The 23,757-nt window shown below is 44.2% G+C and overlaps 1 protein-coding gene across 1 annotated transcript in view; it reads left to right on the top strand.

Annotated features, from left to right (window-relative positions):
- The window catches only part of ttn.2 (titin, tandem duplicate 2), a 228,147-nt gene that overhangs the window by 202,468 nt on the left and 1,922 nt on the right, over positions 1–23,757 (top strand). The window contains exons 216-246 of the mRNA XM_080290745.1: positions 108–259; positions 361–511; positions 600–899; positions 1,014–2,780; positions 2,929–3,222; positions 3,336–3,623; positions 3,756–4,055; positions 4,212–4,546; positions 4,697–6,428; positions 6,561–6,863; positions 7,252–7,563; positions 7,831–8,121; positions 8,206–8,505; positions 8,647–8,788; positions 8,891–9,054; positions 10,162–10,464; positions 10,559–10,840; positions 10,969–11,562; positions 11,660–11,950; positions 12,103–12,402; positions 12,727–13,029; positions 13,138–13,440; positions 13,562–13,830; positions 13,952–14,267; positions 14,417–14,722; positions 15,205–15,504; positions 15,798–16,373; positions 16,536–16,841; positions 17,069–17,451; positions 17,579–17,789; positions 17,917–23,694. Coding sequence (XP_080146871.1) covers positions 108–259; positions 361–511; positions 600–899; positions 1,014–2,780; positions 2,929–3,222; positions 3,336–3,623; positions 3,756–4,055; positions 4,212–4,546; positions 4,697–6,428; positions 6,561–6,863; positions 7,252–7,563; positions 7,831–8,121; positions 8,206–8,505; positions 8,647–8,788; positions 8,891–9,054; positions 10,162–10,464; positions 10,559–10,840; positions 10,969–11,562; positions 11,660–11,950; positions 12,103–12,402; positions 12,727–13,029; positions 13,138–13,440; positions 13,562–13,830; positions 13,952–14,267; positions 14,417–14,722; positions 15,205–15,504; positions 15,798–16,373; positions 16,536–16,841; positions 17,069–17,451; positions 17,579–17,789; positions 17,917–23,694 — 17,652 coding nt within the window. The remainder of the gene's footprint in view (positions 1–107; positions 260–360; positions 512–599; positions 900–1,013; positions 2,781–2,928; positions 3,223–3,335; positions 3,624–3,755; positions 4,056–4,211; positions 4,547–4,696; positions 6,429–6,560; positions 6,864–7,251; positions 7,564–7,830; positions 8,122–8,205; positions 8,506–8,646; positions 8,789–8,890; positions 9,055–10,161; positions 10,465–10,558; positions 10,841–10,968; positions 11,563–11,659; positions 11,951–12,102; positions 12,403–12,726; positions 13,030–13,137; positions 13,441–13,561; positions 13,831–13,951; positions 14,268–14,416; positions 14,723–15,204; positions 15,505–15,797; positions 16,374–16,535; positions 16,842–17,068; positions 17,452–17,578; positions 17,790–17,916; positions 23,695–23,757) is intronic.

Genomic DNA, 23,757 nt, shown 5'->3' with positions numbered 1-23,757 from the left:
TCTCTCTTGCTCTCATGTTTGAAAATATATCAACTTTCATTATAGACAGTGGTAAATTACAATGGTAAACTTAAAAGCTTTAACCTTATCGTTTTTATTTTGCACAGTACCTCCCAGCGAGCCATCTAAGCCTAAAGTTACTATGATCACTAAGTCTACCATGACAGTGATCTGGGAAAGACCAGCGTTGGACGGAGGCAGTGATATTGATGGCTACTATCTAGAGAAAAGGGAGAAGAGGAGTCTGCAATGGTTCAAGGTTTGTTTGCTGCCCCAAATCTAAAAAGTTCAAGCATAAAGAAAATCTACCAATGAATAGGAGATGTTAGCTTTAATACATCCATTTTTTTTTTTATCAAGGTGGTGAAGGGCACTATCAGAGACACCAGGCAGAAAGTGGCTAACCTGGTGGAGAACAATGAGTACCAGTACAGAGTGTGTGCTGTCAACAAGGCTGGAGCAGGGAACTACTCTGAACCTTCTGAGCTCTATAAAGCCTATGACCCAATAGGTATATGACTTTAATTTGCAGTTATCCTCATCTCGTCAGCATTTGAGGAATTCCTTTATTGTTTACATTTTCCTTTTTTCTTCTCCAGATCTACCAGGTGAACCCACTAAGCTGCGTGTGGTTGACTCTACAAAGACATCTATCACACTTGGATGGGAGAAGCCCGTCTATGATGGTGGCAGCGAAATTACACACTATATTTTAGAGCAGATGAATACAGAGGACAAAGAATGGGTGATTACCAACCCACAAGTCAAGACATGTGAGTATGTCGTGTCCCACCTCAAACCTGGCATCTACTACTTCTTCAGAGTATCTGCTGTCAACTGTAAAGGCAAAGGAGAAGACATCAAAATGTACCAGCCTGTGCAAGCCAAAGATATTTTAGGTTAGTATTGATATAGTTCCCTTTATAGTACAAGATATTAGTCTTGAGACGAATCAATAATAAAATCAAAATTAATATTCTTTTCCATCTTTGTATGACATTTGTGTCCAACAGAGGAGGCTGATCTGGACTTGGATGTTGCTATGACAACTCAATACACAGCAAAGGCTGGCCGTGATGTGGAAGTCTTTATCCCCCTGAAGGGTCGTCCTACACCAAATGTCACCTGGCGCCGTGGTGACCGTAACATGGCTGGTGATAACCGCTACACAGTCACAAGCACTGAAAGAGCTACCACACTCCTCATCCCCAAGGTCACCCGTGATGACTGTGGAAAGTATGTGCTGGAAATTGAGAATGGTGTTGGAGAACCTAAGATAGTTACTGTTTCCCTCAAGGTTCTGGACAGTCCATCCACCTGCCAGAAACTGATGATAAAGAATGTCACAAGAGGAAAGCTGACACTAAGCTGGGAGCCTCCGCTCATAGATGGTGGCTCCCCTGTGACTAATTACATTGTCGAAAAGAAGGCCTCCACTATGAAAGCTTATCAAGTGATTACTGATGAGTGTTTAAATACAAGTTACAAGGTGTCAGGGCTGGAGGAAGATATAGCTTACTTCTTCCGTGTGTCTGCTCAAAATGAGTTTGGTGTGGGTGACCCTTGTGAAACCACTGATGCTGTCCGAGCAACTGAAACTCCAGGAGCTGTTAAAGACCTAATAATGGTGGACTCCACAAAGAACTCTGTCACCCTTCAGTGGAGCAGACCTGACCACGATGGTGGCAGCCACATCACTGACTACATCATTGAGAAGAGAGCCCAGGATGAAGTCAAATGGACTTTAGCTGCTAAATGCAAGCGGTGCAGCTGTGAAGTGACGGGACTCAAGGAAAATGCTATCCTGGATTTCAGAGTGTTTGCAAAGAATGAGAAAGGCAACAGTGACTTCTCCCAAATTGGTCCAATCACAGTGATGGACCTCATCATTCCACCTGAAGCCAAACTGAATGATTATCCCAATGGAGAGCTTGCTGTTCGTATAGGTCAAAACATCCATATTGAGTTACCATTCAAGGGAAAACCAAGACCTACAATCAGCTGGCTAAAGGATAATTTCCCACTAAAGGAAAGTGAGAAGATTCGCTTTAGGACCACTGACAACAAGACTTCAGTTACAGTCAGAGGGGTTAAGAAAGAACATGCTGGACAATACACCTTGGTTCTGGATAACAGAGTCATTAAGAACTACTTTGACATCAATGTGATCACTCTGGGACCCCCTTCAGTCCCTACTGGCTCCATCCGTTTTGACGAGATAAAAGCTCAGAGTATTATTATCTCCTGGGATGAGCCGAAGGAAGATGGAGGTGGCGAGATCACCTGCTACAGTGTGGAGAAACGTGAAACCTCCCAGGCCAACTGGAAGATGGTCTGCTCCAGTGTTGTCAGGACTACCTTTAAGATTCCTAACCTGGTCAAAGGAACTCAGTACCAGTTCAGAGTCCGTGCAGAAAATAAGTATGGGGTCAGTGAGCCACTCATCTCTTCAGATGTTGTTGCCCAGCACCAGTACAAACCTCCAGGTCCTCCAGGAAAACCAGTTGCCTACAACATCACCAGTGATGGTATGTCAATAAAATGGGATGCCCCAGATTTTGACGGGGGTTCCCCAGTCTTAGGTTATCATGTCGAGAAGAAGGACAGGAACAGCCTCTTATGGCAGAAAGTGAATTCCACAACCATCTCTAACAGAGAGTACAGGATAATTGGTCTTGTGGAGGGTCTGGAGTACTCCTTTAGAGTCTATGCAGAGAACAATGCCGGACTCAGCCCTTGCAGTGAGCAGAGCAAACATGCACTCGCTATCTCCCCTGTTGGTAAGTAGACGTTGCTCAGTACATCGGTCTATATTTAGGAGTTGTTTTGTATTTACTGTTTAGACATTATGATTCTTTCATTTTGTCCTATTTAGTTACTCTTTACATCTAAATTATTATGGATTAATTGCTTTCTTCCCTCAATTAGATCCACCTGGTACCCCAGTCTGCATTGATGTAACCAGAGACTCAGTCACCCTCCAATGGGACATTCCCAAGAGGGATGGTGGAAGCAAAATTGTAGCCTATAGTGTGGAGAGGCGTCAAGGCAGAGGCAAATGGCTACGGTGCAACTTCACTGATATCAGTGAGACCCAGTTCACTGTAACTGGTCTCTCACCTGGAGAAAGAATTGAGTTCAGAGTGATTGCCAGGAATGCTGTTGGCACAGTCAGCCCACCATCCAACTCCTCTGGATACATAATGACCAAGGATGAGAGCAGTAAGTATTTTTAATATAAAAACATGTTAGAAGAACGCAAATCGTTGATTGTTTTTTAATTAATCACATCTTACTTGATGCTGATTCATAATTTTTTTTGTCTGCATCTCCAGTTGCTCCTGAGATTGAGTGGTCTCCAGACCAGGTGCTCACCCTGAGGGCTGGAGATAACGTCAGTCTCAGCTGCAAAATCACCGGACGTCCAGTCCCACAGGTTCTTTGGTACAAGGAGGGTAAAGAGATCGACAAGAGGACTATGATTGACATTGAGATTACTACTGGCATTGGCACCAGTAGTCTGTTTATTCGCGATTCTAACAGGAACCACCGTGGAATTTACACTGTAGAGGCCAAAAATAGCTCTGGAACCAGGAAAGCTGACATTAACGTTAGAGTCCAAGGTTTGTAAATGTGTGCAATTTGTTATAATATCTGTTAAAAAACACTGTTTTAGACAAATCTGTTTCTGTTGACACAAGTGATACAAATGTTTTTACCGTAACAAGTCTCCTCAATCAACTGTTTCCTTGCAGATACCCCTGGACCCGTCGAGGGCCCAATCCGTTTCACAGGCATCACAGCTGAGAAGTGCACTGTGTGGTGGAGCCCACCAGAGAACGATGGCTGTGCTGCCATTTCTCACTATGTGGTGGAGAAAAGGGAGACATCCAGGATCACTTGGGCCTTGGTCACCTCCAAGTGTGAAGCTTGCTCTTATAATGCCACCAACCTCATCAAAGGCAATGAGTACCAGTTCAGAATCTCTGCTGTCAACAAGTTTGGTGTCGGAAAACCACTGGACTCTGATCCTATAATTGCGAAGATGCAATACAGTAAGTAAAGTTACTCAGTGCTGTCTGTCTGACTTGTTGGGAAACTCTTAAAAGTAATCTGAATTTTCTATTGAACATAAGCACTAATGGAAGAAATGCTTTCCACCATTCAAAGATATTACTTTAAAAAAATTATATTTTTGTTCTGTTACTCAGCTGTTCCTGATGCCCCTGGTACACCAGATGCCACCCATGTTACTGGAGACAGCATAACGCTGTGTTGGACCAGGCCACGGTCAGACGGAGGCAATGAGATTAAATGCTACATCCTAGAGAGGAGAGAGAAGAAGAGCTTGCGCTGGGTTAAGGTCTCCTCCAAGAGGCCCATTACAGAGTTAAGGCACCGTGTGACCAAACTTACTGAGGGCAATGAGTATGAGTTCCGTGTTATGGCTGAAAATGGTGCTGGTGTTGGACCAGCCAGCAGCACCTCCAGGCTCTTCAGATGCAGAGAACCAACAAGTGCTCCCAGTGCTCCCACTGTAATCAAGGTAGATCTTGTGGTAACACACATTGAATTATACATGTTTCATATTCATACACAAGAGGCAATTTGGATACAAAACAGGTGTTCAACTCAATATTAGATTGTAGAAACAAAACGCATTAAAAAAATTGTAACTATGCTTTTTGTTCATCAGGTCATTGACTCCACTAAGTCCTCTGTCACCCTGGAATGGACCAAGCCAGTCTTTGATGGTGGCATGGAAATAATTGGCTACAATATAGATATGTGTAAGGCCAGTCTGGAGGAGTGGCACAGAGTCAACAGACAGATTTGTATTCACACCAGGTATACTGTCACAGGTCTAGTACCTGGAGAACTCTACAAGTTCAGAGTCAGTGCTGTAAATGGATCAGGAGAGGGCGAAGCATCAGTGATGCCAAACCCTGTTCAGTCTTTGGACAGACTTACATCTCCTGAAATTGATCTTGGTCCTGACTTCAAGCAAACTCATATTGTGAAGAATGGAGGCACTATAACCCTACATATTGCTTTCCGAGGAAAGCCAGCTCCTCTAGCCACGTGGTCTAAATTAGACAGTGAGCTTCCGATAATGGCTGATATCAACACCACAGATTCATTTTCCACTCTGACCATAGAGAACTGCACCAGGTATGAGGCAGGCAAATACACCCTGTCCCTGGAGAACAACAGTGGGCGCAAATCCATCACATTCACTGTTAAAGTACTGGATACTCCTGGACCTCCAGGAGCCATAACCTTCAAAGATATTACTCGCGGAGCCTTGACAGTGATGTGGGACGCTCCTGCCACTGACGGTGGATCCCGAATCCACCACTACATTGTGGATAAGCGTGAAGCAAGCCGCCTTGCCTGGCAAGAAGTCAGCACCAAGTGCTCACGGCAGATGATCAGAGTAACTGGTCTGGAAATTGGTGTACCGTATTTGTTCAGAGTGATTGCCGTTAACCATTATGGCCAGGGAGAACCAAAAGAGATGACTGAGCCTATAATTGCCACAGAAGAACCTGCGCCACCCAAGAGATTGGATGTTGTTGACACAACCAATTCCACAGCCTCACTGGTATGGCTAAAACCCGAGCATGATGGAGGCAGCCGCATTAGAGGCTATATTGTTGAATTCAGGGCTAAGGGCACTGACCACTGGGTTGTTAGTGGAGAGACTAAGTCTCAGAAGATGTTGGTAGAGGGTCTGATTGAGAACACAGAATATGACTTTAGAGTTAAAGCCAAGAATGATGCTGGAATTAGCGAACCTCAGGGCACCTTTAGCTCTGTGGTCATAAAGGAGCCTTGCATAGAACCAACTGCTGATCTCAGCAGCATCACCAACCAGCTCATCACTTGCAAGACTTCCAACACCTTCACAATTGATGTCCCTATCAGTGGCAGACCTGCACCTAAAGTTACCTGGAAACTGGAAGAGATGAAGCTGAAGGAGACTGACAGAGTCTCCATTAAGACCTCAAAGGAAAGAACCATTTTGGTAGTGAAAGACAGCAAGAGAAGCGACAGTGGCAAGTACTACCTGACACTGGAGAATGCTGCTGGTGTGAAGACATTCACAGTGACTGTGGTCATAGTTGGCAGACCAAGTCCACCCACAGGACCAGTAGAAATTTCTGGAATCTCTTCAGAGTCCTGCACCCTTTCTTGGTCTGAGCCAGCTGATGATGGTGGTACTGACATCAGCAACTACATTGTAGAAAAACGGGAATCTGGCTCTGCTTCTTGGCAAGTGGTGAACTCCAGTGTGAAGAGAACCACCATCAAAGTCACACATCTCACCAAATACATGGAGTACACATTTAGAGTCTGTGCTGAGAACAAGTTTGGAGTCAGCAAGTCCGTTGAGTCTGCCCCTGTTGTCATTGAGCATCCATTTGGTAGGTGCTGTCCAACAGTTTAAATATCTGATCCTGATTTTATATATGTGTGTGCCAACATTGGTTTTGTTTTTTAATGCTTTGGATTTCTTCTAAACAAACCATATTCTCATCTCCACTTGATTTTCATAGTTCCACCAAGTCCTCCAACTCGCCCAGATGTGATATCTATATCTGCCAATGCCATTAGCATCAAATGGGATGTTCCATATGCTGATGGTGGCAGCAAGGTGACAGGCTACTGGATTGAGAAAAAGGAGAGGAACACGATCCTGTGGGTGAGGGAGAACAAGCTACCCTGCCTGGATTGCCAATACAAGGTCTCGAACCTGATTGAGGGGCTAGAGTATCAGTTCAGGGTGTATGCCATGAACCTTGCTGGGCTCAGCAAAGCCAGCGAAGCCTCCAGACCTGTAGTGGCACTCAATCCTGTTGGTAAGAAAATATTCACATTCACATTCATCCTAACTATGAAGATGTATTATGAAATGACAGATGGTCAATACTCAATTTTGCTTAAGGTCCTAAAAACAGATCTATTGTTATTACTGTTGATATTGCCCAACTAAAATGCATAATGGAGACTTTAAGAGCATAGTCGGAAGTGTTTGAGTTGAAGTCAATTGTACTTCTTTTTTCTGAACTTCTGAAGCTAGAGAACACTTTTGGATGATAGATAAAACATCTTCAAGAACTTCTTTTCAACTCAAGCCCTTAGGACTACTCTGACCTGAATGACTGAGAACCTACACAAATTTTAACAATATCTGACGTTGTGTGAATAAACTTATATAAATTTTTTATGATCATTTCTACCCTCCAGATCCTCCTGGCAAACCCGAGGTGACAGACATCACCCGCTCTTCTGTGTCATTGTGCTGGACAGTGCCCTTCAATGATGGTGGCAGTAAGATCATTGGTTATGTGGTGGAGAGAAAAGTCTACAGCACAGATGAGTGGGATGACAACCGCTGGCTCAAGTGCAACTATACCACAATCACAGAGAACTACTTCACCATCACAAACCTAGGTGAAGGAGAGACCTATGAATACCGTGTCGTTGCCAAGAATGCTGCAGGTGTTCAAAGTGTCCCTTCAGAGACCACTGGACCAGTCACATGCAAGGATGAATATTGTAAGTTCAAGGGTTTTGTTTGGGTTTTTTTTTTTTTTACCTTGATAGTATTTAAATAAGTTAATCTACATTTCCTGTTATTTTAGAAACAATAAATAACTATGAATGAATGTAACTTTAAAGAAAAAAAAGCTCCCCTGCTTGGTGTACCAGGCAGAATATCAATAAAAATGACTAAAACAAAGATTGTTTTCAGGGTTCAGTTCATTATACTGGTATATGTTGTTATTTTTTAATGTAACACTAATCATCCCTTACTTTTTGCAGCTCCTCCCAAAGCTGAACTTGACAGCAAACTGATAGGTGAGACTGTCACTGTTACTGCTGGTTCTGACCTTGTCTTGGACGGTGCTGTGGGTGGTAAACCAGAGCCTACAGTGTACTGGTCAAAGGGTGACAAGATTTTAGAACTTGGAGAAAAATATTCACTGACCTACACTGCCACTAGAGCCATGGCTGTCATCAAGAGCTGTGACAGATACGACACAGGTAGATACATTCTAACTGTCAAGAATGCCAGTGGAATTAAGACGGCAGCTGTCAGCGTTAAAGTTCTAGGTGAGCAGCCAAAAGGACACTAATTAATTAGTGTGTCGTAATAGTTTGAACTTTCTGATTGAAATGTTGCTTTCTGTCTGTTAGACACTCCTGGAGCTCCAGCTGATAGGATTGTAATCAGCAGAGTCACAGAGGAAAAATGTACAGTGTCTTGGAAGATACCTCTGGAGGATGGTGGAGACTCTGTCACCCATTACATTGTGGAACGTCGTGAGACCAGCCGCCTCAACTGGGTCATCATGGAGACTGAGTGCAAGACCCTGTCATGTGTCAGCACTAGGTTGATCAAGAACAATGAGTACATCTTTAGGGTTAGAGGTGTCAATAAGTATGGGGCTGGAGTTCCTTTGGAATCTGATCCCATCATCGCCAGAAACGCTTACAGTAAGCTGCAGCATTTTTCCAAGTCTTACTTACAATTTCAATTTTGGATTTAGGTGTTATGGATTATATTACATCTTATGAAAGGGAAAACGTAATGTAGATGTGTTTGCGTGACTCTGACCTGTTCCCACTCTTCCACAGCAATCCCCTCCCAGCCAGGCACACCAGAGGCGACTGCAGTGGGTAAGGAGCACGTTATCATCGAGTGGCTGAAGCCTGAGAGTGATGGAGGAAGCGAGCTCAAAAACTACATCGTTGAAAAACGAGAGAAGAACAGTAGCAGGTCAGAACAAATTCTGGATTCACTGAAGATGTTGAGACATCATTTCTTAAATAAAGATACTTATCCTTCTCTTTCATGATGTTGTTTTGTTGTTTGGACCAGGTGGACTCGAGTGAATAAGACCTACACCATCTATGACACCCGCCTGAAGATCACAGGCCTACTGGAGGGAAGCGAGTACCAGTTCAGAGTTACAGCAGTCAACTCTGCTGGATACAGCCAGCCAAGTGACACCTCAGTATACATCCTCTGTAAAGACCCCACATGTAAGACATTTTTACTTAAAAAAAAGAAAGAAAGAAAGAAAACTGTAGACATTGTCCTTTTAATGCCAAGAGAAAAGTGATATTATTTAATATTTTTCAGTTCCATTCAGTTCACTTTTATTTATATAGCACCAATTCACAGCAGAAGTCACCATAAGGTGTTTTATATTGTAAGGTAAAAATGCTAAAATGATGGAAAGAAACACAACAATCATACTAACCACTAATAGCAAGCACTTGGCAACAATGGGAAGGAAACTTTTAACAGGAAGAAACCTCCATCAGAACCAGGTTCAGGGGAAGAGCAGCAATCCCCACGATCAGCTGGGAGTAAGGGGAAAGAGAGGAGAAAGATACCGGAAAAAGGCAAACTAAAGGATAGGCAGAGTTTAATATTTACTAAAGATTTAATACAGTAGGCAATGAAGGCTGTCCAACATACAGTGTTAATGTGGACATATGCTGATTAAAAAAGACTCCAAGATTCTTCAGTGTTATTGGAGGCCAAGGTAAGTATCTGGTTAGACACCATGTTTCGATGTCTCCACCATGTTGTTTTAGGCCTGAGTACATCAAGCCCTGTTTTCTCTGAAATTAGTAAATGAACAAAGTAGTAAATTAGAGGTATTTCAGGTCTCGTGTCTTTAAGACATGCCTTTGGTTTAACTAGTTGTGGAACTTCATAATTAACCTTTTTGTGCGAAGAAAACTCCCCATTTACATGCACATAGCACAGTGCTATTGAACCCCACATTGTGGTGTAGTTGCACAGCAAGATAAGTACTGACAGAGGCCATTTGATCATCTGTAACCTTCACTAGTGATATATTTATATTGTGATACACTCTAAATCCTGGCTTTAGAGTGTATTAAGATAAGATGGGCCTGATTATTTAAGACCTTGTATGTGAGGAGCAGAATTTTGAATTCTGGATTTAACAGGTGAACAGATGAAGTCACTATGTTTGTTGTTAATCAAGTGGCACACACTGTGCTTTGCAACAGGATGAGGAAGTGATACCAATGCTGAAAGCACCACCCCAAACATATTTTACAACATATTTGTTTAGATAAAATACATTTTCAAAAATTCCATTTCATCTACAGACACCCCAGCTCCTCCATCAGTGCCTCGCATCACAGACACAACGAAACACAGCATCACCATGACTTGGACCAGGCCCATGTATGATGGTGGATCAGATGTCACCGGCTACATTGTGGAGATCCTAGAGGAGGGTTCTGAGCAGTGGTACCGTGCCACTGCCAAAGCCCTCAAGACTAATGAGTATGTGGCTGCTGGTTTGGCTGCCAATAAGAAGTACAGATTCAGGGTTGCTGCCATTAACAGCAATGGGACTGGAGAGTTCAGTGAACCAAGTGCTGAAATCGAACCACTTGAGAAAATTGGTAAGTAGGTGTAGATTTCTGTTGAAAAAAATCAATATTTGAACTACATCTGAACTTTTTAATGTTCTATGTAAACTATGCTCCATCCACTCAGAAATACCCGATTTGGAGCTGGCTGATGACCTAAAGAAAACAGTGTGCCTCCGCGCTGGAGGTACTCTGCGCCTATTTGTGTCTGTCACTGGTCGTCCGACGCCAGTAGTGGCCTGGAGGAAGACGGGGGTGGAACTACAGAGCCGTGGTTATATTGAGACTACTGACAAGTACACATCACTGGTAGTAGAGAAGGTTGATCGCTACGACTCTGGAAAATACATTGTAGAGGCAGAGAACCCATCTGGAAAAAAGACTGTCATCATCCTTGTTAAAGTCTATGGTATGTCAACCAAAGTTTCCACAGAGTTTGTTAAAAGATTTTGGATATCAAATATGTACAGTCACCATACAGTTAGTAAAGTAATATAGTTTCGAAATATGATCTTTTTACTTGCCTCTCTTTGTCAGACACTCCTGGTCCTCCAGGTTCAGTGAAAGTGAAGGACTACACCAAGGAATCTGTTGTGATCACCTGGGATGTCCCAAGCATTGATGGTGGTGCTCATGTCAGCAACTATATTATAGAGAAGCGTGAGGCCAACATGAAGTCCTATAAGACTGTTACCACTGAGTGTAGGAAAACACTGTACAGAATCAGTGGACTGGAGGAGGGTGTGTACTACTTTTTCAGAGTCCTGCCAGAGAATATCTATGGTGTCGGTGAGCCCTGTGAGACAGCGGAGGCTGTGCTGGTGTGTGAAGTGCCCTCAGTGCCTGTGAAGCTTGAGATTGTTGATGTTTCCAAATCTTCTGTCACCCTGCACTGGGAGAAGCCTTTGCATGATGGTGGCAGCAGATTGACAGGCTACATTATTGAGGCCTGCAAAGTAGGCTCCGACAGATGGAGTGCTGTGGCGACAGTTAAGGCCTCAGTATCCCAGCACACCATCCAGTCTCTGACAGAAAATGACCAGTATCTGTTCAGAATCCGCGCCACGAACAGCAGGGGAGCCAGTGAATCCACTGACATTGTCACTCCAGTGATCATCCAAGAGATCAAGGGTAAGATATCAAAACACAAATCATCACATCATTTCTGTTTTTACTAAGCTGTGAAAAGCTTTCATAAGTCATATGAAAAATTTTGTGTTTACTGCAGTTATGCCCAAGATTGACATGACAAGTATCCCTCAGAAGATAGTTCATGTGAATTGCGGCAAACCCATTGACCTCAACATCCCAATAAGGGGCAGACCACAGCCAGTCTGCTCGTGGTACTTTGGTGGTGTGAAGCTGAAGGACACCCTGGACCGCATCAAGATTGACAGCACCAGCAAATATACCCATCTCGTCATCCGTGAGACGACCATCTCTGACACAGGAGACTACACACTAGAGGTGAAGAATACCATAGGCATGGCAACTGAAGTTATCAAGGTTATCATCCTGGGTAAGCAGACATTCTTTACTAAACTGAATGTTTTATATTTTCAGTTTTTATTTAGTAAGGTGTATTTTTCCTTCAGAGAAAAATCAAAAGACAAAGAAATAAAAAAGACAAAAACTGTCTTCCTAAATAGCTGCCTTGTTGTTTCTGTTCAGACAAACCGAGTATTCCTATGGGTCCAGTAAAGATCGAGGAAGTCGACGGTGTTTCAGTGACAGTTAGTTGGCTACCTCCAGAGAATGATGGTGGTGCCAATGTCAGCGGATATGTTGTTGAGCAGCGTGATGCCCACCGGCCTGGCTGGACCACCATCTCCGAGTCTGTGACAAGGCCTTGCTTTAAATTCACTAGGCTCTCTGAAGGAACTGAGTACGTGTTCCGTGTTGCAGCCATGAATCGTTTTGGCATTGGTGGCTTCCTGCAGTCTGATGTGGTGGAATGCAAGAGCGCCAAGAGTAAGTTCTCTTTCCATAAGATGTTCTTCATATGCACCTTCAATGAGAATTGTGCTGCCTTTGATAACTTGCACTGTTGCTTTGAAAACCTTCTTCTTGTTCTTTTCAAGCCCACAAGTCCAACTTCTTTCTGAAGCATTTTTTTACAGTTTCAGTTTCACACTGTTATTGGTGGTCACTGTATACAATTACAAGTAGACAGGTTCTGATTTGATATATAAACTTAAAAATCCTATTAAACTGTGGATTGTTTATTCTCACTGAACTATATGGTACTATGTCTTGTTTGTTATTCATCTCTGATTGTTTTTCTTTTCTATGTAGCCATCCCCGGACCCCCAAGCAGACCAGAAGTGCTTGATGTCACCCATGAGGGCATGACCCTGACCTGGAAACCACCTGAGGACAATGGTGGCTCCACTATTGCGGGCTATATCATAGAACGGAAAGAGGCCCATTCTGACAGGTGGTTGAGGATCAACAAAAACCCTGTTACTATGACCAGGTACCGTTCCTCCGGACTGATTGAGGGCCTGGAGTATGAACACCGTATCACAGCCATTAACTCTAGAGGGGCTGGGAAACCCAGCGAGAGTTCTGTCATTACCATCGCTTTAGACCCCATTGGTATGTCCCGCAAAAGATCACTGTAACAGTTGTACTGCTTTTCTGTTTTAAATTAGCCATACCACTGTGGGGTCACTATCTTTACCTATTCTCTATGTTATTAAACAGAACCTCCAGGTCCTCCAGTTCAGGCCAGAGTCACAGACACTACCAGGACTTCTGTTTCTCTAGCTTGGCTTCCACCAGAAGAGGAGGGTGGTTCTGTCATTACTGGCTACTTTATTGAAATGCAGAAGGTAGACCAGCTGGAATGGACACTGTGTAACACAACTCCCACGAAGATGTGCGAGTACATCATCACCCACATGCCACAGGGGGCTGAATACAAATTTAGGATCATCGCCTGCAATGCTGGTGGTTGTGGAGAAGCTGCTGAGATTCCTGGAGTGGTTAAAGTCCAGGAGATGCTTGGTAAAGAAAGAATTTGAAATATTTATAAATCCTTTACTTCAGTTTTTTGGTGGCATGGCATATAGCATCCTGGCATTTTTAGCTTTAGTTAAAAAAAAAATCAAACCTCTGTCTTCTTCAGATTATCCTGACTATGAGCTGGATCCTAAATATGAAGAGGGCTATGTGGTCAGACAAGGTGGTGTCATCCACCTGTCTGTACCCATTAAGGGTAAACCCATCCCTACATGCAAGTGGACCAAGGATGGTCGTGACATCTCCCATCGGGCCATGATTGCTACGCATGATGACATCACTGAGCTGGTCATCAAAGAGGCGCATAAAGATGACACTGGTACCTACGACTTGGTGCTGGAAAACAAATGTGGCAGGAAGGCTGTTTATATCAAGGTGGGGAGCGTGTCTGAAAGACTTTATTAAAGAATGGCTAATGAAATGAAAACATATATTGTATAAAATCTAATAATATTTGCAGCCTTAAAAACGAACTCTCTGTACCTCCTCTCTGTAGGTGAAAGTGATTGGTCGCCCAGATGTCCCAGAAGGGCCTCTGGAATTTGACGACATTCAGGCCCGATCAGTAAGAGTCAGTTGGAGGCCACCATCAGATGACGGTGGAGCAGACATCCTGGGATACATAGTGGAAAGGCGGGAGGTACCCAAGGCTGCCTGGTATACAGTGGATGCTCGAGTAATTGGGAACTCTCTAGTGGTGAAGGGCCTAAAGGAGAATGTGGAGTACCACTTCAGGGTTGCTGCTGAGAATCAGTTTGGTGTCAGCAGAGCTTTAAAATCTGAAGAGTCTGTCACACCAAAGACTCCACTTTGTGAGTAGTGATATATTTGTTATTAGTCCAACTTTCTCAGTCGAACTGGGAAAATTTTGTATTTAATAAACCTATTGTTGTGATAATCATACACTCTGAACATACTGTAACTCTGATAATTTAATTTGTAAAACCATCCTTTATCACAGGCCCACCTGAACCTCCCAGCAACCCACCAGAGATCATGGATGTTACCAAGTCCACAGTTTCTCTCTCCTGGGCCAGGCCCCGCGACGATGGAGGCTCTCGTGTCACTGGATATTATGTTGAGAGAAGGGAGGTTTCAACAGAGAAGTGGGTCCGCCACAACAAGACCCACATCACCACCACCATGTTCAATGCCACTGGTCTCATCCCTGATGCAGAGTACATGTTCAGAGTTGTCGCACAAAATGACATTGGACAGAGCGAACCTGGTCCTGCTTCTGAATCTGTAGTCTGCAAAGATCCATTTGGTGAGTTATGGCTCAGTCACACTAGAGTACAAATAGGGCAACAACCTCCTTGCAACTCTTCCTTTACTTAGTGACTGTTAATTTTTAAGTTACTGGCATTTGTCAACCATTTGCATGTAGTAACGGTTACTAGTCACCCAGAGATTGAACGTGTAACACCCTCAACCTCTGTGTCACCACTTTTGACTGCAAGGTGATTGCACAGGTCGCCTGGCAGGAGGTGACACCACCTCCAAACAGTCACAGTCCAACTCAGAGTGACTGCAATTACTTTAAGAGATACTGATGAAATTTTGCAAATAACTGCTATCTAATTTATAAATGCAGACAGATTGCCAACTCATTGCAATCAATCTAAATCAGTCTGTGCTGATAAGGGAAACGTATGAGATCAATACATTCTAAAATACTTTTAGAATGTATTGATGTTAGAATGAATTTATCCAAGATTATTGACCCTTTTCCTTTCTGTTTTCCTGTAGACAAACCTAACCAACCAGGAGAGATTGACATTGTCTCTGTCACTAAAGACTGTATCACCATCCACTGGCTCAGGCCTGAGCATGATGGTGGCAAGGAGATCCTAGGTTACTGGATTGAGTTCAGGCAGGCTGGAGAGAGTGCCTGGAAAAAATGCAATAAGGAGCGCTCGAAGGATCGTCAGTTCACCATGGGTGGCTTAATGGAAGCCACTGAGTATGAGTTTAGAGTCTTTGCTGAGAACGAGACTGGACTCAGCCGACCTCGTCGCACACCTATGGGCATCAAGACCAAATTGAGTGGTAAGCTGTTGCAGGATTGAGGTCTATCAAAACAAATGACCTCGTTGCAGTAGAATTTGACATTCAATGTATAACATATCTGGCAAGTTCAATACAAATGTTGTTTAACTGACAACAGAAAAATATATCTTAGAACCAAATTTTGACCAAGATTTAATGTTAAAGTCAAAATCGTGTAAAATCTAATGTTTAAAGGGAAAGACAACCAATTTATTTGTAATTCCTTTCAATTTACAACAAAAAGTAAAAATTAAATACATTTAGTGTGATTAAACATTGCTGTCTTTCTGCAGTTGGTGAGGCTCCAGCTTTGACAGAAGACATCCAAGATGTAACAACTAAACTTGGCGAGTCTGGCACTCTGACCTGTGGCATTATTGGCAGACCTCTGCCTGAGATTAAGTGGTACCGCTTTGGCAAGGAACTGATCCAGAGCCGCAAGTACAAAATGAGCTCAGATGGTCGAAACCACTCCCTCAGCATTCTAACAGATGAACAGGAAGATGAGGGCCTGTACACCTGCAGGGCAATCAATGAGGCTGGAGAGATCGAGAGCAGTGGTAAACTGCGTTTACAGGCAGCTCCCCAGTTTCACCCTGGCTTTCCCCTGAAGGAAAAATACTTTGCTGGGGCTGGCACCAGTCTCCGCCTTCATGTCGTATACATTGGCCGTCCCATCCCACAGATCATGTGGTTCTATGGCAAGAAGCCTCTGAATCCATCTGAAAATGTGATCATTGAAAACACAGAGAGCTACACCCACCTCGTGGTGAGGAATGTTCAGAGAAAGACCAACGCTGGTCGCTATAAGGTGCAGCTCAGCAATTTCTTTGGAACTATTGACACTGTGCTTCGTGTAGAAATCCAAGGTGAGATCAAACTATAAACAAATTGCTTAAGGGCTCCACATCCATCCATCCATCTATCCATAAATTTAAAATCAAAGTTACAAATGAAAGCCCTTTGCATGAGTTTTCAGTTTCAGTCTACAAATCTTTCATATATATATGCGCGTGTGTGTGTGTTTCTAGACAAGCCATGCATGCCTGAGGGGCCCCTAATTGTTGAAGCCCTGCTTAAGAGCTCAGTTGTCATCAGCTGGAAGGCTCCCAAGGATGATGGAGGATCAATGATTACCAACTACATTGTGGAGAAACGGGAGGCCAAAGAAGGGGAACAGTGGTACCTGGTGTCCTCCTCTTTGTCTGGAACCACCTGCCGTGTCCTCAATCTGACGGAGAATGCTGGCTACTACTTCAGGGTTTCAGCTCAGAATCAATATGGAGTCAGCGAGCCTCTAGAGATCCCATCAGTGGTTATAATCAAGAGTCCATTTGGTAAGTTTATTTATATTTTATTTTGGTGTCCTCTTCACAGATGGCTTATTCTGTCTCAAATCAACCACAGCTTCTACTCGACCGTCTCCTATTTGCATAAGTTATAGAGTACCATCTAGAAACTTAAATGTGTTCATTTTGTAAGGAGCGTATTTAGTTTTCAAGATCTGCCACTGCATAGAATATGGGACTTCTGCACTATAGTAACTTTCCTATTTGTTTTTCAGAAAAACCTGGCATCCCACAGCAGCCTTTCATTATCAGCTCCACAAAGGACTCTTGTGTTGTCTGTTGGAAGCCTCCAAGCAGCGATGGTGGAGCTAAAATCACAAACTACTACCTGGAGAAACGTGAGAAGAAACAGAACAAGTGGATGTCAGTAACTACCAAGAAGATTGCAGAGACCAACTATGAGGTCACAGGCTTGATTGAAGGCTTCGAGTATGAGTTCCGTGTCAAATGTGAGAACATGGGCGGTGAGAGCGAATGGAGTGAGATTTCTGAACCCATCATCCCCAAGTCTGACCAGCCTCCTCGCACTCCCACATTCAGGGAGGAGATCAGAGACATGACTGTCAAATACCATGCCAGTGCAACATTTGTCACTAAGGTACCTTTTTTAAAACTACATTGCTTATTCCTTTAAAATCTCTCAGTTTTTAAGTCAAAAATACAATCATAACATCATTGTTCAGTGGACACCAGTTATTTATTTTGTCTCTTTTTCCTCCAACAAGGTGTTGGGCTATCCAAAGCCTGTTGTGAAATGGTACCGTAGTGGAAAGGAGATCCTGGCAGATGGAACTAAGATCAAAGCGCTGGAGTTCAAGGGAGGCTACTATCAGCTTGTCATCACTTCTGCTGATGAGAATGATGCCACAGTTTACCAAGTCAGAGCAACTAATTCCTCAGGATCCATCTCTACCACAGCCAACTTGGAGGTGGAAGGTAATATCATAATTTCCAAATATTTTCTAGAATGCACTAAATGCATGATATCTTCTTTCCAATTCCTGATTTTAAAAAAGCCCACATTCATGAGAATAAGTCATGATTTTGGTCATTTTTATTGTAGTTCCTGCTAAGATCTATCTGCCTCAAGAGCTCCAAGGAATGGGCGCAGTCCATGCTGTCCGTGGTGATCACATCACCATCAAGATCCCCATCTCTGGCAAACCTGAGCCAACAATCACTTGGCAGAAAGGTCAGGAGATCCTCTCCAACTCTCCTTATCACCAAGTCATCACCACAAGGTCTTTCACATCCCTGGTATTCCAGAAGGGAGTCCAGAGGAAAGATACTGGCTACTACATTATTACTGCAAAGAACAGGTTTGGAATGGACAAGCAAACCATCGAGGTGAATGTGGCCGACATTCCTGAAGCTCCAAAAGGCCTTGTGGTTAGTGAAATTGCAAGGGATTCTATCACTCTTGTCTGGGAGCCCCCTGTCAGTGATGGTGGAAGCAACATTATTAACTACATTGTGGAGAAGTGCCCCACCACCAGTGATAGGTGGATTCGTGCTGGACAAACGACTGACTGTAGTATCACTATCATCAACATATTTGGAAAGGCCAAATACCAGTTCCGTGTTATTGCAGAGAACCAGTTTGGTCTGAGCCCACCATCTGAACCAACTGAGCCTATCACCACAAAGGAAGACAAGTCTGTAATTAGGAACTATGATGAGGAAGTGGACGAAACAAGAGAAATTACTAAAGAGGAGGCTCTTTTCTACAAGGTGAAGGAGCTGTCCTCAAAGTACATTATCTCTGAGGAGCTTGCTCACTGCCAGTTTGGTGTGGTTCACCGTTGTATTGAGATTGCCACAAAGAAAACCTACATGGCCAAGTTTATCAAAGTCAAAGGAACTGATCGTGAGTTGGTTTTGAGGGAAATTGAAGCTCTTAATGTGGGAAGGCATAAGAATATCATCTACTTGCATGAATACTTTGAAAGCATGGAGGAGATCATCCTTATCTTTGAATTCATTTCTGGAGTTGACATCTTTGAGCGGCTTGGCACCAGCAACTTTGAGCTTACAGAGCAGGAGATTGTCAAGTACCTTAGACAAGTCTGCTCTGCTCTCAAGTTCCTGCATTCCCACAACTTTGGCCACTTTGATATCCGCCCAGACAACATTGTGTACACTACAAGGAAAAGTACCAACATAAAGATCATTGAGATGGGCCAGGCTAGGCTTCTGGTGCCGGGAGAAAACATCAGAATGCTCTTTTCAGCACCGGAGTACTGCGCCCCAGAGGTCCACCGCCATGATTTGGTCACAACGGCCACAGATATGTGGTCTGTTGGTGTTATGGCCTATGTTCTACTCAGTGGCCTTAATCCATTTGCAGCAGAGTCTACCACAAAGATGATTGAGACTATCACCAACTGTGAGTATGTCTTCGACAGTGAAGCATTTAAGGATATCAGCCTGGAGGCTATGGACTTTGTTGACAGACTTCTTGTCAAGGACAGGAAGCTTCGTATGACAGCCCATGAGGCTCTGGAGCACCCATGGCTCAAGATGAAAATAGAGCATATTAGCAACAAGGCTATCAGGACACTGAGACACAGAAGGTACTATCAGACTCTGGTAAAGAGGGTTGATACTATTGTATCAGCAGCTCGTGTGGCCTATGGTGGTGCTTTCAAGAACCAGAGGGGATTGGCTGTTGGTAAAGTGAAGATTGGAACTGAGTGCCATGGCTTCCGTGCTGGCCCAGTCATGCATGCCTCAGCTGAAGAAGGTGGTTATGCAAGATTCACTTGCAGCATTGCCAAGCATGACAAGAGTACACAGGTGTCATGGTACTTTGGTAACTGCCAGCTACACACAAGCCACAAGTATGAGATTACTTATAGTAATGGCTTTGCCAGTATCTACGTAAAGGACATTGAAGAAAGTGATGATGGTGTGTACAGATGCAAAGTGCTGAGTGATGATGGAGAAGACAGTGCTTATGGAGAGCTTTTTGTCGAGACAGTGAGGAGTATCAAAGAGTACTATCTTAGCCGCTCCATCAAGAAATTAAGGAGGAGAGTTGACAAGACTAAGCTTCTGCAGAGACCACCAGAGTTCACTTTGCCTCTCTACAACCGCACCGCTTTCATTGGCGAAGATGTGCGTTTTGGTGTTACTGTTACTGTGCATCCAGAGCCTTGCATAATTTGGCTTAAGAATGGTGAAAAAATCAAGCCAGGTGATAATGACAGCAAGTACACGTTCACCAGTGATAAGGGTCTATACCAGCTCATGATCCATAACCTGGACATGACTGATGATGCTGAATACACCGTTATGGCCCACAACAAGTTTGGAGAAGACAGCTGCAAGGCCCGTCTCACTGTGGCACCACATCCTGTGACAGAAGAAACTATGAAGCCCATGTTCAAACGCCTGCTGGCTAATGTTGAGTGCATGGAGGGACAGAGTGTCCATTTTGAGCTCAGAGTCTCAGGTGTACCACCTCCTACTCTTAAATGGCAAAAGGATGGTCATCCACTACAGTTTGGTCCCAAGGTGGTTGTCATACAGGAGGACGTTGACTCTCATGTCCTTCACATTAGAGAGACTCTACTTGAGGACTCTGGTGTTTACAAAGTTACTGCAACCAACTCTGCTGGCACCGCCAGCTGTCAGGCAACATTGAAGGTGGACCGCCTTACCTATACAAGGAGAGAATATAGGAGTGAGGAAGAGAAATACATGCACATACAGAAACAAATTGAAAAGACCAACAAGATGGCTCAGAAAATCGTTGCTACTGAGGAGCTTGTACCGCTTAATCCCACTGCTCAAGAAGCTCTCAAATATGCTGCAGAGATTTACAAGCCAGCAGTGAGCACGAAGAATGTCGAGGGTGAGTTTGACATCAAAGAGGAGAAGTCAGAGACCAAGAAGTTGGAGGAGGAGAGGAGGATCTTCATGCCCTATGAAATTCCTGAGCCTGTGGTTCATGATCCCAGAGTTCTTGATGAGAACAAAGGTATCAAACTGTTTGTACCTCTGTCAGATATGAAGTGGTACAGAAAGCTAAAAGATCAATATGAGATTTCAGAGAGGATGGAGAGGATTGTGCAGAAGAGACAGAAACGTATTCGTTTGTCCAGATGGGAACAGTTCTACGTCATGCCCCTTCCTAGAATCACTGACCAGTATAGGCCAAGATGGCGTATTCCAAAACTCACTCTAGATGATCTGGAGACTGTCAGACCTGCACGCCGCTCTCCCAGTCCTGTGTCAGAGGCGTTGTTCAGATCTAGGAGGAGATCTCTGGGAGACCTTAGCGATGAGGAGCTGATGAGAACAGAGGAAGAAGAAGGAATGATGTTGGAGGATGAACTGGAGCTTGGCTTTTCTGCCTCACCTGCTGGCAGCCCTGTACGCATTGAGCGACGTGCCATGGAGCATGAGGAAAGAAGGCAGGAAGGTAGACATGAAACCGTTGAGGTTGCTGAGACAAAGAAGAAACGTACCATCTCTCAGTATATGAGGAGGAGAAGGTCACTGTCACCCACTTACATTGAGCTAATGCGTCCAGTTTCAGAACTGATAAGACAACCACATGCTAGGCATCCTGTGGAAGTAGAGGGAGAGATTGTGGGGAGGAGGTCCCCTACCCCAGAGAGGACCCGACCACGTTCCCCCAGCCCCATCAAGTCAGTTGAAAGGTCTTCACGCTCCTCCTCGAGGTTTGAGCGGTCTGCCCGTTTTGATATCATGTCCCGTTACGAGGCCAGAAAGGCTGCTCTGAAATCTGAAAGGAAGTATCAGTTGGTCAGTCAGACACCTTTCAGTTTGGACCATGCCCCGCGTGTCACTGTTAGGATGCGTTCTCATCGTATCCCAGTTGGTCAAGATACAAAATTCACCCTAAATGTACAAGCTAAACCAGAGGCTGAGGTCACGTGGTTCCACAATGGAACTGCGATCTCTGAATCCAGTGAGAAATTCATCTTTACCAACATGACTGGTGTCTTGACCATCACTATTCTGGACTGTCAGGAAGAGGATAGTGGCACGTATCGCTGTGTATGTTCCAACTCTAAGGGAGAGGCTTCAGACTATGCTACCCTGGAGGTGTCAGGTGGTAGCTACACAACTTTCTCTTCTCGCCGCAAGGATGAGGAAGCTCCCAAAGCATATGTCCCTGAAGTCACTCGAACAGACCACTACCACATCTCCCACTTCAAAGCTGGCTATGCTTCACAGACCCACTTTGAGGTAGAAGAAACCAAATCTAAGTTAACCGAAACACATGAGGTATTCACACATGAGAGATATGGCGCCTCCTCTGAAAGGTACTCCTCTGCTGAGAGGTATGACTCATCTATCAAGTATGCTTCTGCTGAATACCTGTCATCTAGTTCCTCTTATTCATCTGACAAATTTTCTCTGAGTGGGAAACACACCATATCTGAAGCTAAACTGAAATCCTCTACCACTGCTGGTGATGAGGAAGTTTCTGTCCAGAAGGCAAAACTTTCTCTTCCAGCTAGAATCCTCACTAAGCCTCAGTCTGTGACAGTTGAGGAGGGAGAGACTGTCAGATTTACCTGTGATATTGATGGTGAGCCTGCACCCACTGTGACATGGATACATGAGAGCAGAACCATTGTCTCATCCCACCACATTCAGGTCACCACAACTCAGTATAAATCCAGTTTGGAAATCTCCTCTGTGACAGCCTCCCATGAGGGCAGTTACACAGTAGTGGTAGAGAATTCAGAAGGCAGACAGGAAGCTCATTTTACTTTAACCATCCATAGAGCAACCCCCAAGCAGGAAGTTAAAATAGTCAAACCCCCTGAGCCATCCGTGAAGTCACCCACTCCCAGTGTAAAGTCACCTGCACCTTCAGCCACATCCCCTATTCCCTCCACAACCTCTGCTGTTCCCAGTGTGAAGTCACCAGAACCTAGCACCAAATCCATCGAGCCTTCAGTTACATCACCAGCTTCAAGTATAAAATCTCCTGAACCAAGTGCAACATCTCCTGCTCCAAGTGTGAAGTCCCCAACACCAAGTGTGAAGTCTCCTGAACCCGAGGGGATTAAGTCTCCTAAGACCATAAAGTCTCCTGAACCAACTGCACCTTCTCCTGCACCGAGCTTAAAATCACCGACTCCAGGTGTCAAATCTCCTGAGCCTGAGGGACCTAAGTCACCACGAGGTCTAAAATCTCCTGAGCCACGACTCAAGTCACCACCGCCAACTAAGACCCTGGGGACTGGAAAGTCACTGGAATCTGAGGAAGTAAAATCACCCCGGGGTATCAAATCTCCAGAACCTACAGGAATCAAAATGCCAAGAGGTGTCAAGTCCCCAGAACCTCCTGGACTCAAAACACCAAAAGGCATCAAGTCCCCAGAACCAGCAGGCATCAAATCACCAAGGGCACTGAAGTCCCCTGAACCTGAAGGGATCAAATCACCTCCTAGAATGAAGTCTCCTCCTCCCACCATGTCCCCCAAGAGAGTTGTATCTCCACCCACCGTAAAATCCCCAATCCCAAAACCCCCCAAGGTCATGAGTCAGCTAACAGCAGAAGCCTGTGAGGGGTCAGTGAGGATGTCCTGTGTTTGTGAGAGCTCCGTCAGAGAGGTGGTATGGTATGTGAATGGGAGGAGGCTTTCACAAAGCAGTCGCCTAGAGATGCACTATTCTGAGGGTTCTTGCAGCCTTTTGATCCATAATTTAACAGACAGTGATCAGGGAGAGTACATCTGTGAGATGAAATCAGAAGGAGGAGTATCCAAGTCTTCTTTCAACTTCACTGGACAAGTGTTTCAGTCAATTCGCAAGAAGATTACAGCTTATTGTGAACAGCAGCTGGGACTTCAAGGTAGGCTTTTTCTATCACCATCCAGAAAATCTGATCCAGTTTAATGCTTTAAAGAAATTATAA

Source organism: Astatotilapia calliptera, chromosome 16 (genome assembly GCF_964374335.1).
Source record: "Astatotilapia calliptera chromosome 16, fAstCal68.1, whole genome shotgun sequence".
Taxonomy (NCBI): domain Eukaryota; kingdom Metazoa; phylum Chordata; class Actinopteri; order Cichliformes; family Cichlidae; genus Astatotilapia; species Astatotilapia calliptera.
The sequence above is the reverse complement of the archived record's forward strand: the minus strand, read 5'-3'. Positions and strand labels throughout refer to the sequence as shown.